At 33.3% G+C, this 19971-nt stretch overlaps 2 protein-coding genes across 4 annotated transcripts; one reads left to right on the forward strand and one right to left on the reverse strand.

Annotated features, from left to right (window-relative positions):
- On the reverse strand, nt 1–12497 carry LOC123887253 (SNARE-interacting protein KEULE-like). 2 transcript variants are annotated; one of them, XM_045936533.1, is made up of 22 exons: nt 12189–12497; nt 11903–12080; nt 10523–10581; nt 9469–9550; nt 7639–7717; nt 6866–6916; nt 6673–6769; nt 6520–6552; nt 5463–5588; nt 5160–5354; nt 4990–5073; nt 4810–4908; nt 4610–4686; nt 3032–3128; nt 2441–2566; nt 2008–2103; nt 1809–1928; nt 1654–1728; nt 1069–1259; nt 701–791; nt 523–612; nt 1–430 (listed from the first exon to the last, which is right to left on the reverse strand). In XM_045936533.1, exons 2-22 carry the CDS (start codon nt 11973–11975, stop codon nt 374–376), a joined length of 1998 nt encoding a protein of 665 aa, XP_045792489.1. In that variant the 5' UTR covers nt 11976–12080; nt 12189–12497; the 3' UTR covers nt 1–373. The 2 variants fall into 2 exon arrangements, with proteins under 2 accessions (XP_045792489.1, XP_045792488.1); XM_045936532.1 differs by having other exon boundaries at nt 6673–6916; nt 12189–12349.
- Nucleotides 12498–15647: 3150 nt separating this feature from the next.
- LOC123887254 lies at nt 15648–19724 on the forward strand. 2 transcript variants are annotated; one of them, XM_045936534.1, is made up of 7 exons: nt 15648–15849; nt 16609–17156; nt 17284–17459; nt 17543–17623; nt 17755–17830; nt 17937–18011; nt 19215–19724. In XM_045936534.1, exons 2-7 carry the CDS (start codon nt 16640–16642, stop codon nt 19403–19405), a joined length of 1116 nt encoding a protein of 371 aa, XP_045792490.1. In that variant the 5' UTR covers nt 15648–15849; nt 16609–16639; the 3' UTR covers nt 19406–19724. The 2 variants fall into 2 exon arrangements, with proteins under 2 accessions (XP_045792490.1, XP_045792492.1); XM_045936536.1 differs by having other exon boundaries at nt 15695–15849; nt 16639–17156.
- The last annotated feature ends 247 nt before the right edge of the window (nt 19725–19971 follow it).

The following is a 19971-nucleotide window of genomic DNA, read 5'->3' on the forward strand; positions in this document are numbered from 1 at the left end:
TTGCTAAAAATAAATCAACGCATATTTATTTGGTACCCAGCTCACTCTATACCATCTATCCAGTACAAATTCTTGGCAAGCAACTTCTAAGAAAGGAAAACAGTTCTTTTGTTGGACAGGGCAGTGCATTTTTTTTCCTTACAACGCAACAAAGAGTTACTTTACTGAATCTCATTTACCATAATATTTTTCATGAAGTTAATTCTCTAATCAATGAAGAATTCCTAGCATATGCACAGTATGATATTCAGTGGCCCGGTTGAACCACAGGTTCAATGTTCAAAGAATTTGTTATATTCAGATGAATAATATCTATATGATTACGACATATATTTGACAAGCAGATCATCGTCCAGTTTCCAAGGCTGTAACATCATATCTGGAGATCATCCAATGAAAGTTCTCGAGCCGTTGTTAGCATCTTCAATTTCTACAAAAGAAAAAGATAGTACGCGAGGATAGTTATGGAAATTTGCAATCTAAGGAAATACGTTTGACTTTGGAAAGGTAGCACTTCAATACCGTAATAAATTGTGCAGGATCATCGATACTTGACGAGCCCAGAATAACTTCCCTCTTGAGCTTACCAGTAAGCTTGTGGCAAACCCTAAGCTGTTAATCAAAACAATGTATCAGAATCAAAACTGGAAGGAAAATGATTAATTATGATAATTTATTTCAATCAAAACATTATTCAAACCTCAGATCTAGTCGCTCCACCAACAATGAATATGAATATTCTTTGCCCCATCTTCTTGAAATCACTGGATGTATGTTTAAGCACCGAATCGCTATATGCCAGCATCAAAAGATGAAAATTAAATGAGAAGGTTTGGCGATGGTAGATCCGTCGGAAATTTGACAAGATACTTGGCAGTCCCATAAAAACTATCTATCTAATAGCAAGCTTATGCATGTAACACAACTGAGAAGTTAAGAGGACAATGAGATGGAGGTGAATAGGGAAGAGAACAGGGTTCATTAATGAAGGGAAAAATATAAACTGATATCATTAGAAACAAATTAACATACTTAATGACTTGTATCAGGAAGGAAAGAAAGTAAAACCTTGAATATCCATCATCAGAGCCTCGAGGTCGAGCCCAAGTTGGTGTTCGCCTTGATCTAAGGGAATGAGCAGGAGGATTTGGAGTTACGGGTCCAGCATATGGTGTACCATGGAAAGATGGGCTTGGATCATTTAGACATGGATAGTCTTCCTTCGATAATTCATTTTTACTAACTTTTTCAATGAGTTCCTGATGATAGATAGTTAAATCATTATAAGAGGCTCTATAAGCTTTATAAATTAAAAATGTTATGATATAGAAATATGAAGTCCTCTTATTTTATAATATTACAATGAGATCAAATGATACAAGCCAAAAATCAGGCTCTACCGGTTCCCGTTTGTAAGCTTTTTAACTGTGCTTCATTGTTGTACATATTCTGTTGTATTTTATAGTGCAAAATTGGTTAAACTTAATTTGCTTCGGTGTCTTATTTTACGTATTTCATAACAATTGTGAGTGGAATAATATTATTAACCCATTTCGGTAATTTGGATATGCATATATATTGACCGATCAGACGTAACTTTCATAAAATTAATACATATTTTATGTGGAAAATTTGTCTTAACTTAATTTGTACCTCAATTATGGGATAAAAGCGTGATAGCTGCCACGTTTCTTCTTCTGCACGATTTTTCCTTACTGCGCGCTTTTTCTGGTAATTTATGAGAAAGATGTTTCACATATACGTTAACATTGAAAATTCATATAATTTAAAAAATAAACTGCCTCTACCTTGTGCATGTCAAACTTAAGAGCAAAGCCACTGGTTGAAGTTTTTTTGGCATCAGGTTCTCCTCCAAGAACTCTCAAATTATTTATAGCAATCGCGTCATCATCTGTCAACTTTGCCACCTGAAAGACATTTAAAAGGTTAAAAAAAGCATTGAACTGTTAGTCAAAATTAGTTAGCACGAGTCAAAAGAAACTACACCTTCATCAAATTAAGACCTTTTTCACCCTCAAATTTCTCAGGATATATGGCTGCCAGAATCATTAACAATCGCAACTTGTTTTCACGAGATGTATCCTGCATAAAGAACGTGAATAAATTATAACTAATGAAATACAAAAGTTTTGGTTGTAATTTCACAACCTGTTTGGAGGTATTGATTTATCTTATTGGTTCATGCTACCTAGTGCCCGGCACTAGTTAAGAAAATAAAAATAGTAAATTTTGTATTGAAAATGACATATTTTATATATTTAAAAGGTTGACTACACAAGTCTCAAGATAATTTTACCATATTCAGTTCATTAACTAGTGTTGTGCCCCAGGGGCACTAGTTAGCATTTTTCTATCTTATTTCACCCACTAACTAGGTGTAAGGTACACCCTTTTTATTTCCCATCTCAGAATTACTTACTTCTTTCGTAGTCAAAAACTTGATTACTTCTTTCATTCCTGCATCTCCAAAAACAAGATCTTGCTCTAGCTGCCCAAGTTCCCGAAGTCCTGACTCCCTAATAGTGTTGTTAACTTTTCCTGCAATCTAGACGGAGAAACTCATCATTAATACATATAAACCTATGATCATACATAATCAGCACCCTCGTAATAAATATAATTAACTTACTAAAACCCTAATATCAATCAACTGCTGAACAAAGAACTTTCCCAATATGTAACAAACTTCAGAACATAAGTTCATTTATTCTGTCACCCACTAGCAAGAATCATAATAAGCTTAAGGCAGATGGTGGCAATAAGAAACTAAAATACAGGTAGAACTAATTAAAATATGGTACGGCTAGAGATTACAAAAAGCATTTTTTTTCCTTTTAAAATAATAGTCTTTATTCTTTGGCTTTCCTTTTTTTTTAACCTAAAATCTCCATAGCTTAAACAACTGTGTGAGAGGTCTGCTTCCCCGTGAAGATAGAACATTTCTTTTGCACATCAAACAACAATTACATTATTTTTCAGAGTATCAAGATTGCATTGCAGAGGAACTAACCTCTACATGGAGGGAGAGTTTGTCAATTTGTTCACTATATTGTGGAAGTGCTTGAACCATCTTCTGTAAGTCCCTTGTTGACATTTCACCACTACCCCTATAAATGGAACACCAAGTTGTGTCAAGATGACGATATTAACTAGATGAATGAATGAACATGTCCCCCAAGTACCTATCTAGGCTTAAATTTTTAAAAAGTTTAAACTATTTAAATAATAAAATAAGCTTGCCTCTGATTTATTTTCCAATCAAGGAAGGACTGGATCATTTTACACAACAGAGATCTATGTAAGATAGATAAAATCAATCTTATACCTTCATGAAACAACTTTAGCTTTTTAGGAGAATGGGTCCATAACATGGGATTAGAACCTCTGACCAAGTGATTAAAAGTTCAATCCTGCTGTGGCATCCCATTCTTCTAAATATAAGCTGAATGTCAATACAAGATAGATTGGTTCTCACTTTCCGGCCAAAGAGTTCATGCATGAGAAGGTGGGGTATTAATAGATTCAAAACCAACCTTGAACATTCACCCAACAACTTAAAGCTTTTAGGAGAGTTAGTTTTGACAGTATTTAAAATAAAGTTAAGCAGTACAAACATTTTTCGGAGAAATGAGTCACGATTAGAAAAATTAACTCATGGAAACTATGTTGCATTTAATCATTGGCCTATTTACTTTTTTGACTCTCTGTTTTCCTCTCCTCAACAATGATTCATTATAAAGCAGTCATAACTTTTGTAAAAAAAGTCAGTACTAAATAGCACTGTTGTTAAAATATCAGTAAAAGAAATAGTTTTTAAAATAATATCAAGAATGTTAGATTAAACTTCTTGAGTCGGCAATTGACAAAAATAAAATTAAAGAGGGAACAATTTCAAAACTACTCTGTGACTAGAAGGTCGCCATTGAAGTCGTGGAATCAGCCTCTTGCAAATACAAGATAGACTCACAAGGGATCTGACCCTACCCTGGTGAAAGCTTTACAGCACTAGGTTACCCTTTTTATTTTATCAATATTGTGAAGTCACCCCAGGATGAATGTCTGAATGGATGTTTGAAAAATGACATAGAAAATTCTCCCATAACTGTCGTTGATGATGTTAGAGGAGCCAAAGGTTACTTTTGGAGGGAAGAGAGGAAGTCTTATATGGGCACACACATAGATGAAGAAAGATAAAAGAATTTAATGATGAGTATTTTAAAAATAAATAATGTGAATATTCATGGGTGTGCCCAAACACCATTCATTTGTATGTGTGCCCGCATAAGACTTCCTCCTTGGGTAGTTAGTACTGAGTAGCTAAAATATTTAATGAAAACAAATAAACAGCACAGTTAGCACACAAGAAAAAACTTTCTTTCCATCATGATTCATGTCCAGACTCAATAAGTTGACCATCATAAAGTAAAAAAAAAAAAAATCATGATTTCTAAAGTCATAACAGCTTTCCAAATTAGGCAATGATGTTTTTTTCAAAATTGATTAGATCATTACTACAGTGGGTTCAGAATCTAAATCCTGTCAGATCACAATGTTGATGATGAAAAACTTCCAGAAAATTATGACTCACCTCGATCCATGATGGATTTGTGCAGCTTTATTCTTTGAAATGAAGTTGGTCATCTTCTCATGCAACCGTTCACTAGCCTGGCAGGGAAATCAAAATCATTAGGTATTCAGGTTGTGTAACTAATAAAAACTAGACATGACTCTACATAGTAGATTCAAAAGCCTAAATAATAAATACTAAACAGAAATAACAGAACATACATCAGCAATGTGTGCATGACGAAGTTCAAGCCATATAGGATCATGATCTTCAAGCAGAACTTCTTTTCTCTCAGGTGGACCACCATTCTTGCCAGGAACCTAAGGAGAAGTAGATTTTTATGTTAAATTCAAGTAATCGGCCACAATTTAAATTGGGAAAAAAGTGAAGTTGCATAACACCTGATGAACATATTTATTTCCCTCCATATTCAACAAATCATGGCACATGGCATCATAAGTCCATTCATGTATCACAGGAGCAATCTACAACATCCAGAATAGAATTCGTACTGTAAGCAATATGATACAGTTTATCGAAATAACTCCACAAGTCAATGAGCAAAAGAAACCTGATCGATGGTTCTATCAATGATAAGCAACTCGCATGTCTCAGTCTGAGGAAAATTAGGTATACTTTTTTTATATTTCATAAGACAGTCCCAGACACCGGCAGCAAGCTTTGTAGGAATAAGATCGTGGAAAGTAGTCATTGTGTTCGCATCTAATGATGACCTGGCAGCACGAAAGCGAACAAAAGGAAATTCCTAGAGAAATTTACATGATTCAGAACATTGGCATGTTTGAAAAGTTATAGGACATTGCTATAATTTTCAAATTCCTACAGCAAGAATCAAGGAGCATTGACTACATACTCTTAATGAAGCAAAAACTGAAGCAATCCGAGTAGCCATCACATTCAAACAAGCAACAGCTTGCCTATTATTTTCCTCGTCCCCAAATAGCTCCTCTAAAGCTCTCTCGTTGTTTGTAATGAAACCCTGCAATAACAGGACAAAAATGAGGACACCAAATAATGGGATAATTAAAAGAATGAGATTATACACTATAAAAGACTTCCTGATGTTTATGAAGGGGAAAAAGAAAATGAAAAAAGACACTTCCTAATGAGCACATTTAAAGGTTACTAAATTTGCCTCAAGTGACATAATCTCAACAAGCAGGTTTCATGGAGTTGGGATCCTCTCCATTTATTTTCTCCATTTTCCATCTCCATTACTATCGTTTTAAAGAGTTTTCAAATATATATTAAATAGGTGGACCCACTAAATGTCACATTATCGCATTTATATTCCCAAAACATTAGTAATGGTAAAAATGGAGAGGATAAAAAATGGAGCGGATATTGACTCGGTTTCATGAATTTTGAGGCATGTGTAGCTATATTAATATTTTTAGAAGAGATGCTTTTACATTAGAACAAAATACAAGAATGGTTTTTTTTTTTGACTAAAAAACACAAGAATGGTTTTTTGCCAATTTGCACAAATCATTGGATGTTCAATCCCTATATTCCATGGTTGTTCCATTTTTTATTTATAGGGAAGTACTTCATTATAAATCTTCGTCAAGCCTCTAATTGTTCGTTAAATTTGTTTAGTATTCTGGAATTCGAATCTGAAAAACAAACTTGGTTTGTATCTTGAGAAGGTTTTTCTCAACAGCGAATAGATTCTAAAAAGTTAGTTTAACTGAAATAACATCATGATCCATATCCAGACCCACATTAATGACTATGTACATTGTATATGTGGAACTGGACAAACACTAGGTGCACGTCTACAAGTATTGTAAATTGCTAATACTGACTATTATTAACTAATGAAAGGGAATAAAAGTAATCACATTCCTATGAGCAAAGATGTATAGAGTGGAAAGCAAGAAAAATGAAGTACAACTACAACCACATACCTGAGTGTCGATGGCAAAATACTCTAAATTCATCTGCAATGTAGTGTGAAAGGACAAAAAATCACAAATAAAGCAAAAATACGAAATTGCTTTCGATGAATATTCAATTTAAATATACTTCCTAAATATTAAAAAACAAAAACAAAACTTCACCTCTCTTAAAGCACCTATGCGAGGCAAAACCAGTGTATCTTTCTTAATCTCCATCACCAATTCTTTGGCAATAGGTGAACTGAAGAAAACAAATGCTCTACAAGAACACAGAATATAACAGGCTTGAAAACCAATAAGTGGAAGTGAAGATGAAATTGCAAAAATAGAGATATCTAATATAAAGAATGCGTACTTCCTGTATAAGGGTTTCCTTCCAGACATGTCTGACAAAAACATTATTACACTGCCAACAAAAAAGAAGACAGAAAATAAATAAGAAACAATTCTACAAAACCCAGTGGCATGGGTTAACTAAAACCATTTCCAAAGAAGTTATATGAAACTATCTTGCTGACACAAGTTTATAATATTCGAAATTTGACAATTTACAAGATGTATGCATTATTAGAAGAGAGAGAGAGAGAGAGAGAGAGAGAGAGAGAGAGAGAGAGAGAGTGGGTATTGAAACATGTTAAATAGGAAGTTTATAAGTGTATTATAACTCGTGACAAATTAAAGAATAAACATGAAGGAAATTAAACGAAGAATCAGATTCATAAATTTACAACTTCAGAATATACATACCAAACAAGGAAGTAGGGAAAATTGGGGAAAAAAAAACGACAATTGAATTCTTTTCAAGAATTTCCTTCACAAAGGAACTTTCCTTTCACCTACAAACTATCAAATGTACTGAACAAATCCCCCCTAACTTTATTTTCCCTTATTTGTTAGATCAATCCCCTTCTTATCCCTCCTGAATAACTAACTAATGGATTAACCAACTAACATCAATCAAAGCATAAGTAAAGGAAGAGTCACAAAAGAAGAAAGTAAATTCTTTGAACAGTTCCAAATGAATAATGATAAAACTGAAAACTGTCAACAATACAATTCCTTTTATTCTCAATTTAATTTAAGGTAATTTATTAAATATGCCACAAACATATGAAAGTATATATGTACTTCTCTCTGGTTGGCTGGATGAAGTATATAGCATCCATGGTGGGCAATGGCTGCCTTCGCTTGTATATGTCTTCAACCACTACAAAAAGAAATATGAAATCTCAAACCATACAAGAAATAGAACTAGTGTAAAATACAGGTGTTTCATGAATAATTTTCTTGTGCACTCATTAACTAAATCCAACATTGATAGTTTAATAAATTTTTAAATATTGAATGATGAGATATTAAAACTTATAGTCTTATACCTTAACAAGGATGTGTGGTTAAAGCCTAAAAGCTATATCGTTAACAAGTATAAAAAATCAAAGTTAAAATTGAATAATAAAGGCTAAAAACTAGCATCAAGACCAAAAGACTGGGAAGAAATATTCCCTTTCTTTGGAAGTTAAAAAATTGATGGTAGGGACTGGAAAGAGAGAATACATTAAACACTTCACCTTTTGTTGCCCTCCAATTCGGGTGCAAGGCGGGAGAATGACTTTTATTTTAAAATTACCATTTCCTATTATACACTAAAATTTTATTTAATTCCAATTTTACAAGGGTTGCATAGATGTTCGGAATTAGCCGATTACAATCCTTTACTTTCCTTTCTTTCACGGTTTAAGTTTATCATCTAAAACATAGAGATGAAAAATCTTCCAAAATAGCAACGTAGTAACACAAAGCCCCCATCCCCCAAATGCAGGAACCAGGGAAGACTCAAATCCATTGTGGGTCGATTATAGACAGTTGCATTTACAAAAGGCTGATTCCATGACTTAACCCACTGACATTTTAATCACCCAGCGACAATTCCAACTGTTGCACCAAGGCCCTCTTCTAGTGAATTTTTTAAAATACAATTTAGAAAAAACAGAAACCAATCCTGTATAATTCATAGTTAATTGGTTGTTACTTGAAAACAGTGATGAGCTGGTAATTATCAGTCCAAGTTCTATCAACCAAAGACTTCTAGGTTATGAATATCAATATAAGCAATTAGTGAGTGAGAAGTGGAGTTACGGTTAGCTTTGTGATTGGGGTGGGGGAGTTAAGGAGTGATGTGATAAGGAGGTCAAGGGTTCTATCCCCACCCACAACATAACATAATATACTAACATGCTAACATTTTCCATTACAACAAAATTATTCAGAAGTCAAAAGCAGAGCCTTGGCACATAAGTTAGATTAGCCACCGTGGGACTAAGAGGTCGTGATTTTGACTCACAAAATCGCCTTCTTACAAATGAAAAATAATACTGCCTATAATAGAAATGATGGTTCCAAAATCCTTCTCTCCATGGCAGGAGCTTTAAAACACCATTTTGCCCTATTGGTGAGAAGCCAGAATTTTCCCAGAGTTCAAACTTCATATACTAAGGATTTGATAGTATGCACAGTAAACAGAGTAAAATGAAATCACCTTCCTTCATTTGCGACTTGTAAGTCTATTTTTTCACAAGACAGATGCAAGAACATATGTTAACTACTTCACTGCCTATCCCACCATAATTACTATACTCCAAATCCTTCAGCTGCATCAAGCTAGAACAGATAAACAGAAACAAGGTTTTCTTTTTTCTCAACTTTTAATTGGGTAGTTTTTTTAGTTTGGTCAAGGGTAGGCAAAAGGAGGGTACACAACTTGTCTTTGTTTATTTTTAAACAATGTTAGACACAAAGCAATTTTCGGAGTATAAATTAGTTCCTTTTACATTTGAATATATTAAAAGAATTCAACAAGAATGGCATAAAACTCAAATCAAAGAAAAATAATGGGAAGTCTTTTTCTGTCTGTGGGTAGAAGAAAAACGACAACAAAAAAATCCATCTTGTGGTTCTTACATGAAACACCTTCATCCGTGATATCTGCCATCTTGCAAGAGTGAGACATTATCTTTACAGTGAGTTTGTCCATTATTAGCACCTGCAGGCAAACAACCCATGAATCAATCAAATGATGGTAAACAATTCAAGTATCATGCGCTTAAAGTTATGGCTTTTAGATAAAAGAAGAGAAATAGTAAGGACTTTGAATATGATAACGGTGCAATATTCTTGATAATGATTTGATACAAAAGACTAAATACCAACCCCTGTTTATAGCCGTACAAAAAACAAAACAATAGCCCCTATGTATATGAATATGAAATCAAGGCTCCTAACCTAAATAAATAAGGGCATCAAGAAACAAAACATGATTATGACTAAGTAATGTAAAAACAAATCTTAGGAGATAATCTAAGATATTGAAAGATTAGAAACAGATACTATGATATAAACTAAGATCCTCTAATATAATACCAAAGATATTCTGCAATATTTAATATATTCTAACAATGCCTTTAATAATTTTCAAGATTAAGCATGTTTCTTGGAAAAGAAATGGATGTGTGTGTATATGGAGTAGGAGTAAGAAGCATCCTTGTTGTCAAAAAACGAGAAAGTAACAAAACCTAAGTTGTTGAGTGAAGACTTGTAAATGGTTTTTATATCTAACATACCCCTTCAATTAAACCTTTTGCATGAACATGTATTTATAGTCAGAAATCATATGCAACAAACTTGCCGGCTTAATAATTTATGTTAGTACAGATATACGGAGAAATATAATAAAATTTCCACAATCATCCCATTTTAAACTATGCACAATTGCTGGCTGCTTATGAAATGCAGCACATTGCAACCATATATCTAAAAATAAAAGAAAGTGTTGAAAAGATTTGTCCAATCATCAAAAACATGAAGAAAAAATATAGAAATAATAATAATCATCTATAAACATTCCTAGAATAAAACTACAAACTGAAGCTACGCTAGAAGGGTGGACCCATCATCCATATTTTAGTGAAGTTCAACTAAATGAGGCAGAGATCATTCAACTAATGGCATTTTATACCTTCCATGTAGATTTTGAATCCCCTGTTTTCGCTGACCGGAGCATTTCATGTAATAATCCTGGAGAAAATTTCAGAGCACAGAAGTTAAATGAGATTATCAGATCAGAAAATGAATGGTAATGGTTAAGCAATTTAGTATTAGAATGTTAAAAAGAAGAAAAACAAAATGCAAAAAGAAGCAATTGTTGTGAAGGAATTGTCCATTTCAACTATTCAAAACATGTCTGATTTAGTATATCCGCTAATGAAAAGAACAAAACGTGCTGCACTGGATTAGGTGCTGATATTGATTGGAAAAAAGAAAGCAAAAAAAAATGGCATATACAGGTATACAGCAATGAATCATCTCTTGACGTTTTGAAGACAATATTAGAAATTAAGTTAAAGATGAAGAGGTGAAATGCTCAAAATGAAAATCCAACTTTGTAAGACGCATGAATTAAATAAAACGCTCAGTTATTATGGTCCATAAACTACGAGAAATTCCCTGTTAGTTTGTGTTTGCTGGGTTTTTTCATTTCAGGAAGTGCTCCTAACTCGATCAACATATCCTACTAAGCATCTTTTAAATTGAAAATATTAAGTTAAGAATTAAGAAGTCCAAATGAAAAAAGTTCACATGGGGGAGCTAGGACTTCCCAATAGAGTATAGACTAGCAAGAACAAAGAAAGCAGGCAAAAGAGATAGCAACCAGAATTGTGCTTCTGCGCGTGCAACTCAAAGGAGTCTATACAATAGTCCAAATTCTAATTACACCAACGAATATTAGCAAATAAGATGGTTAAATTCCTCAAATATACAATATGTAAATGGTTACTATACTTCGCATCATAAAATAAGTGTTATAACTTATAAGTTATAACAAGACACACTAGTCTAACTCATTGTCTAATTCTGAAACATATCCATTTCAATATTCTCTGATAATTTCCCCATTCAGTAAGGCAAAACATCATATCCAACAGAATCGAATCAACCAAATAACATACTAAATCTAGCAAAACCCTTCAAAACTAGACTAGCATATTCCAATCGTCATTACTTAAAATTTCTTCTTAATTACCCCTTTAAGCAACCAAATCCGTAGTTTAGCATCACACAATATGATCCAATCTTCACATGCCTTGTAGTTTAACTAATAAAACTCCCAAACCAAACAAAAATTAAAAGCGCCAATGCACAAAACACAAATTATATTTCTGTTAACTAAGATCAGAACCAATGCGTGAAGATAACGCAGAATTCGAAAATCAACCATGAGCAAACACTGTTTAGTTTAGTATATACTATATAGTATTATTCACTAACAAAAGGAATCAAAATAAACAGAAAAAAGTTGAATAATCAGCAAAATAATAAAAAATGAAAAGGAACTTACTCTCGCGGCTAATTTGTTTGAGGTTTTTGTATTCACCGCCATAAGAGGAAGAATCGGAATCTGTAAGCGACATGGTGATGGTGATGGTGATGAAAGCGAAGGCTTAAAGCACAACCGTTGATCGATCGGAAACAAGAAGGAGAACGAAATCGGCGATGATCGGAAAACCTAATTCAAACTATGAAGGAAAAAAAAATGAAATAGAAAACGGTTAGTTGAAATTATAAGGTACGGAAAAGGGGAAGAGTTGGTTTAAAGAGAAGAATGAATGATGATTTGATTTTACCGGTAGTTGAAGGAAGAAGCATGACGTGTTGAAAGAGTTGAGAAGAAGAAATTTCTGAGAAGCGTAGTGGACCGATTAAGGACGAGGTCCTGAGCCGGCACCGCATGTCGTTGAACCGCTAGTGGGCTCCACCCTCTAACGCCAACGCATTTCTACGTCTCTCTTTTGTCAAATTAACCTTCTCTTCTAGTACCTTTTTTTTTTTCCCTTTCTTGTTCTTTTTGTTTTTTTTTTTCATTTACTAAATTTTTTTTTAGGTTTTTATATTTAATCAAAAAAGGTTTTTATATTTAATCTAATACCATTTGTACATTTTTTTAGATTAGATTAGATATTATTTTTTTAAGGAAATTTTTTAGATTAGATAAAAGTGTAAAAAAATATATCAGATAAAAAAAATTATTTTTTGATAACAATGTAAAAAAATATATATTTTATAAAAAAATTATGACCGTTTATCATCGCTTAACATTTCATATTAAAAAAAATATTAACTTTGTTTATAATAAAATTACAAATTTTTAAATAGTGAACTAGCGAAACACTTGTATTAGAGTGTGTGTATATATATATATATATATATATATATATATATATATATACATGTGTGCATGCATAATTTATTCATGATTGCTCTTCGCCCCTTCCTCTATTGCTTAGAGCCCTCGTAAATTTTCAAAAATGCCCCTAAAAGTAGCTATCGGGAGTTAAAATTTGGTGGGACATTTCTGAGAGATAACACTCGGTAAGCAAAAAAACGAAATTCATGATTTTAACCTACAAACGATATAACATCGTAAAAAAGGCATATAAATATAATCTCTTATTTTCCATTCTATTTTCAAATAATGACCGTAACCCTAAAACGCGACACTGTTCATCATCTCACTATTTATCATCAATTCCTCGTTGAAGTAAAAAGGGTTACACTTATATTGCTTTTCATCAAGTATAAGGGTGTGTTTGGCCCGACTTTTTTATGCTTTAAAAGTTACTTTATAATTAAAGTAAAAATAAAGTTAAAGTTGTTTGGTATTTATTAGTTTTTTCTACTTAATGAGGACTTTTAAGTGATAATCTATTGTTTAATTTTTTTTATAAAATTTTTGGTTTTATTACAAATTACCGTAAAAAACTTAAACAGTCAATTTATTAAATATATAATTTTTCATTTTGAACAATATTCATATACAATTATATAAAAAAAATCATGCACTATCATACAAAACATTAGAATAAATTACGGAATGAAATGAAAAAAAAAAGAAAAAGAAAAAAGAAGTTAACGAAATAAAACATAATAAATATAAATATTTAAATATAACAAAATGAAAGATGAAAGTTACAAAACCAAAACAATGAAACAAATTAAATAAAAACTAATAAAAAGGAACAAGGAAACAAATAATAAAACTAATAAACTAATGCACCTAGAGTTTAATTTTCAAACTCTAACATTAAAAAAAAAAAAAAAAGGCATGGCAGGCAACATGACCATTAAAAAAACATGACGACCATTAAAAAACTTGACAAAAAAATATACAGTACTATCATACTATGATAAGAAAAATAAACTAAAATATAATGAAATTGAAAAAGTGGTGTTGGGCAGATTCGAAGGGTGTACTATGAAAATAAGTAGCCGCTTGGTAAAATAAGTTGATATTTTTGACTTTTTTTCATGTTCCTCATACATTGTTTTTCTTCACAAAAATAAAGTCCTTATTTTTTCTAGCACTTATTTCAATTTGTGTTTGACCTGACCTCTCTTTAAAGCATAGTAGTTAATCCCGGATCCCGGAGCGGAGCGGCCAGCCCCAAAACTGGGATAGCAGCATCCCGGGGAGCGGGATGACCGGGATGCCGCTATTATTTTTTATTTATTTATAAATTACATAAATAATACTATAAACATATAATTAATGTAAAATTAAACAAACATCTCAAAATCCATAAAACATTCATAAATTAAAAATTAAAAACACAAATCTCAAGTCTACAACACCTTCTTCATCTTTGTCAAAAAAAAAAAAAACACCTTCATCATAAAGTAACTAAAAATTACCAACAAAAGTCAAGCAAAATAAATAAGCAAAAGTCAAGTCTCCAACACTTAGATTAATAAAGTAACTAAAAATTAAAACTCGAGTTCATCATCAAAGTCTAAGTCTAATCATCCGAGGTTGAAGAAGAAACAACGGATGAAGGTTGAAGAAGAAACAGCAGATGAAGGTTGAAGAAGTTTGGATCTTGAGAGTGAGAGAAGATAGTACGATAGCGTGAGAGAAAGAATGAATTGCGGCTAGGGTTTAGTTAGGAGTAACAATTTTAAAGGTAAAAAACCAATTTTACCCTTACTAAAATGAGTGAGATTTCAAAAATGGCCTTTAAAACCCATGAAAACAAAATCTCAGTCCTAACCCGGGATGGCAACCCGGGACCCGCTCCGCTCCGGTCCACTGGGAACCTACTGGGATCCCACCGAGAAGCTTAGCTGCGCCGCTCCATCCCATCCCGTCCCGGCAGAGCTCCGCTCCGCTCTGCTCTACCGGGATCCCACTGGGATCGCCCGGGATTGACTACCATGCTTTAAAGTAACAAGAAAAGTCATGAAAAAGTTGGGTCAAACGGTACCTAAGTGTTAATTTCTACTCACTTCTTTTTCATTTCTACTTTTTTTTTTATTTTTAGTTTATCCCTTGCATTAGTTTGTTGTTGTTTGAATTTGGTAGTATATGTTGTTGTTGTTTTTACGTGGTCTTTGTTAACGTTAGTTTATTAATATTTACATCAAACTGTTTGACATAATGTATGTTTGGCAAAAGGCTTGGATTAATTGAAATAGTGAAAACTACAAGTGGAGAAAAACAGCATTAAGAGCTCAACAACACTAGGCAATGGATTGGAGAAGCAATTGTGACGAGAATAAAATCATGATACATCATTAAACCATAGTAATAAGATAAATGATACATAAACTATTGATCAAAATGAAAACCTATAAGATGTTTTAATAACATGTTAAAACCTGTAGGTATATATAATATAATAGTTACTCTTAAAGGAGGCTCTCTGAACTAAAAAAATGTACATGAGAAATATGAAAAGTTCTAGAGGATATTTTTTCGTTAAATTTACTACGACTAATAAGTTAATAATTTAAAGCATTTTCTTCGCATCCAAAATAAATCAAACTATTGTGAGACTAACAACTAAATTGAGATCAACAAACATATCACAATTACCATAATTTTAAAGTTAAAGATAACACATTAAATTATAAAGTTTTATGATTTTGATACATAAATTAACACATTAAATTTTAAATTTTTACTATTTTTTTGGTACATAAATAACATTTTTTTAAAGGGAAAAAATAAATAAAAGTAGAGTAAAGTTTGTTATATCAGAAGATGGCGGTGTATAATTGGGCCCATTTCGTTATTTGGAAGTTGCGAAACAAAGCCCATGAAATTTTCGTGCATTGCTGGACAATCCTCGTGTTTATTGGCATACTAGAAAGTTCCATGCCAATCGAACGAAAACGCGAATTGTAAAAGAAATCCGCATAAATACGCAAAATCATTTTTTATTTTCATTCGACAAAAATCAATTGATCACACTTTTAGAATCCTCTCTTTTCTCTTCAACTGCTTCTGAGGTACTCATCTTCTCTCAATTCTCAAAAATATCTTAGGTCTCAGAATTTCAATTATGATCGTTTCGTTTTATGCTTGCTGAATTTTCAATCGTTTTAGTCGATCTTCGTGTTTAACTTAATTAGTTCCATTCATGTTTTATAATTTGATAATCGGTGAATAATCGGTGAATGTGTTTTATGTTGCTTTGCTTAGATCCTTTTGTGAGTTATGATGATGATTCTGTTGTTGTTTGAAACGAGTAGTTTGCTTCTGAATTTAGAAGATTATAATAAGGTAAGAAACTAATTTTGGAGAATATAATAAGGGACTTAACTAATTTGGAAGATTATATAATAAGGGAAGTAACTAATTTGGAAGGTTATAATAAGGGATTTAACTAATTTGGAAGATTATAATAAGGGACGTAACTAACTTGGAAGATTATAACAAGGGTTTGTTAATTATTCATGTAGAATTTTAGAGTTATTCTTTAAAATTTTGTTTGAATTTGAACTGAATCCACTATTACTGTATGTACGGGTTATACATTATTTAGCTATCTTAAATATGTCCTGTAAGCATATTAGTATAGTGAATAATGCACTTGCATGTATTTAAGATTTCGATGGAAATAACAGAGTACAAAAGGTAACTAATTTGTAAGATTATAAGAAGGGTTTGTTCATATTGAATTATTTTCTCAAATCATGTTTGAATTGAAAGAAATACATTATTTGCGGTTGTGATTTAGTTGTCTTAAATGCGTCTTGTACTTCCAGCGATTACTGCACTTAGAGTTTGAATAGCAGAATGCAAGGACGCGGTGGGCCTGGTGGTGGTAGGGATCCTTTCTCTGACTTTGGTGCCCCTTTCGGTGGTTTTGGAGGCCATGGTTCCTTTGGACCGGGTTTAATGTCCAGTTTTTTTGGGGGAAGGGACCCGTTTGATGATCCCTTCTTCAACAGACCTTTTGGAGGGATGTTCCAGTCTAGTATGTTTGGTGGTTTGTCTCCTTTTCCTCCAGAAATGCAGCGGTCTGGCATTTTGGATGGTCCGTCTGGGTTTCCTTTTCCTCGGGAAATGCAACAATCTGGTTTTCCTTTTGCTCCAGATATGCAGCCATCTGGATTACCATTCAACCCGAACATGCATCCATCTGGGTTTCTTGAGCATTCAGAGCCTAGTAGTCGAAGGGGCCCAATCATTCAGGAATTGGACTCTGATGATGAAAATGAGAATGCAATGGAAGAGAAGATAGAAAATCCTAAAAAGCATAGACGGTCAAGCATTGAACCTTCTGTTGAACATCCAGATGATGAATTTGAAGGTAATTTCTGTTTACTGTTTAGCATTAACCAATAGGTGCTCGGGCTTTTGCTCTATCTCTAAAAGTTGTAGTTTGTATTTGTTTTGGCTAATTTGTATTGGGGTGGGGGGTCGTATTGCATTTGCAGGGAAGAAGATCAGACATGTGCAGGGTAGAAATGAGTACAACAGGTTCAATGCTCAACAGCTTCAGCCTCAGCCTCAAACTCGCAGCTTCAGCTTCCAGAGCTCAACAGTTAGCTATGGTGGTCCAAATGGAACATATTATACTTCATCAAAGACAAGGAGGACCGGAAGTGACGGAGTAAGCTTTTATGCTGTTTTAAATATTGACTGTATGCAGGATTTGCATAATGTTATTTTCTGATTCCATCTTCATTGTGTTAGGTGACACTTGAGGAGAGCAAGGAGGCTGATAGTTCCACAAGGCAAGCTTCTCACAGGATTTCTAGAGGCCTGCATGACAAGGTATCCTCTTTGGGGGCAATGTATTTAGTAGGTTTGGTTTTGGGATAACTTTTGCTGTGTTTCTTTAGGGTTTTTACCATATCCTTGATTTTATTTATTATTTACTTTACTTTTAACTATTATTTTTGTAGGGGCACACCCTTTCAAGAAAACTTAATCCAGATGGTAAGGTGGATACTATGCAGACTCTGCACAACATCAATGAAGGTCTGTTAGCTTATACTTAATTTTGTGGCGTGATACCATGACTAATATAGCAGTTCTATACCCTCACATGTCAGCATTGCTAAAGGTTTTGCGTTGTTTTTCGCAGAAGAACTTTCTGGCTTTGAAGAAGAATGGAAGGGAAAGGGTCAAAAGTACATGCCTGGATGGAGCGGGAGTATTGGTGAGTATCTTGGTTACTTGATGAATGAGGATGCGGGTGATTAATTTCTAGATGATATCTCTACAATTTATTAAATATTATTGAAAGTTTTACCTTTTTCATATTTGTGCCAAACGTTTCCATGAAGTTAGTGTTAGCATATTTGCCAAATTGTGAAAATTCACTGTATTATAAATGTGAATTTACTTGAATACTTAAAATGCAAGGAAATAAAACAGTTGTACAGAGTGAATAGTGATGCTATATGTTGCAAAATTCGTAAAATCAGTACACCTGAAATGCCATGCAGTTTTGCAATTTTTAGCCAACTATATGTTTAACAAAAGAAAGACCCCATGTTACAGTGTATTTGTGGACACATTTTTAGCACTGTTTTGGTGCTTTAGTGTATGTTGTTACGTTGTATGGAACTTTTCAATCCCCCCTTTCAATTTTCTTCAACTACCACATGTTTTCATACATCTATTTGTATATTAATTCTAACTTGCACATATGAGTTCACAGCCATACACATCAGAATACACCCCATGAAAAAGCCATCTCACTCCATACATGCTAGATGTGTGGCTTTTTCATGGGGTGTATTCTGATGTGTATGGCTGTGAACTCATTATCATGTTATTGGAAATATTATTTTGTTATCGATTTCTTTTATGATGTATAGAAAACTACAAAGTTCACTAGTGTGATTTTTCTAACTCATGCTCTAAATAATAGAATAATGAGAAGTAGGGAAACAGTGTTGGAGATGTATCAATTACCATGCATTTGATGGTGCAGAGAGTATGGCTTAGTATGCCTGTTGTATTTGCAGTTTTTTTTTTTTTTAACAAACAATGTTAGTGCAGTTAATTGTATGTTACATGATAAATTATGATTAGTAAATAATAGTTTATAACAGTTTATTTTCAAATTTCCTGTCTCATTGTTTTTCATGTTTTTAGTTTTTACATAAAAAGGCAGCAAAATTTCTACCAAAAAAATAAATAAATAAAAAGGCAGCAAAATTTCTACCAAAAAAATAAAATAATAAAAAGGCGGCAAAACCACTGTAGAATTCAATGTGTGGCACACAAGTCATGTATAGTATTATTATGGGATTGTTCTGCACTAAAATACTGTTGCTGTTGAACGCCATTTTTTCTTTAAAACAGCAGTATGCCATTTATGTGTCATTTTAACCTGTTATTGTTTTTGTTTTAGGAGCTAGCCATAGTGGACAAGCTGAGCATGCTGGGCAGGGAGGTTGGCTGCTCCCTTCATCGGAGCATAGTCATCCTGCGGGAACACCCGAAATTAGAGGTAAAGTGAGTTCTTCTCACGCACAGGGGAGGTTGAAGACAGATTCAAATGGTAGGGGTGCATACCACCCAGGAAGGCAGGGCCAAAATTAATTTTCCATCTGTAGTCAAGTTGACTAGTACTCGAGTCCCATTCACCTTAGCAACAGTGTCATGATATTTCTTATGTTATTACCTCTTGGTGTGTTTTCTCTTTCCCTCACCATAGGTAGGTGTATATGATAATCTTAGCTGTAGTTTTTGTGCCATAATAGGAAAGATTAAGCCATTGAAAATGTTATGGTGATGCCAGTGTCTGAGATCTGTACAACTTGTTATAACTCGCGTAGTGGTTTATATTACTGCTGTTCATACTGCTTGCGGTTGTTTAGTTGTATTCATGAATTTGTGTATGAGGTGTTTATCTTTTCCAGTGCAACTTTTATGCTATACTCTATTTTGTTGAACATGGCAGCTTGCACATGAATGCGATCATGTAAGGGAAGATCATTGATACATAAGGAGGAAGTACCTGTCCTTCAACTGGTCCTGAATTTGGATAATATCAAATTCAGACCCAAATGTGATCTTTAAAAATAAATAAATTTTATACGGTGTCAACGTACATAGCCTTACATATAAACTTCTTATAGTTTTTTTAAGCAGGCGTGCATGAGGTG

Source organism: Trifolium pratense, linkage group LG5 (assembly GCF_020283565.1).
Source record: "Trifolium pratense cultivar HEN17-A07 linkage group LG5, ARS_RC_1.1, whole genome shotgun sequence".
Lineage (NCBI taxonomy): Eukaryota > Viridiplantae > Streptophyta > Magnoliopsida > Fabales > Fabaceae > Trifolium > Trifolium pratense.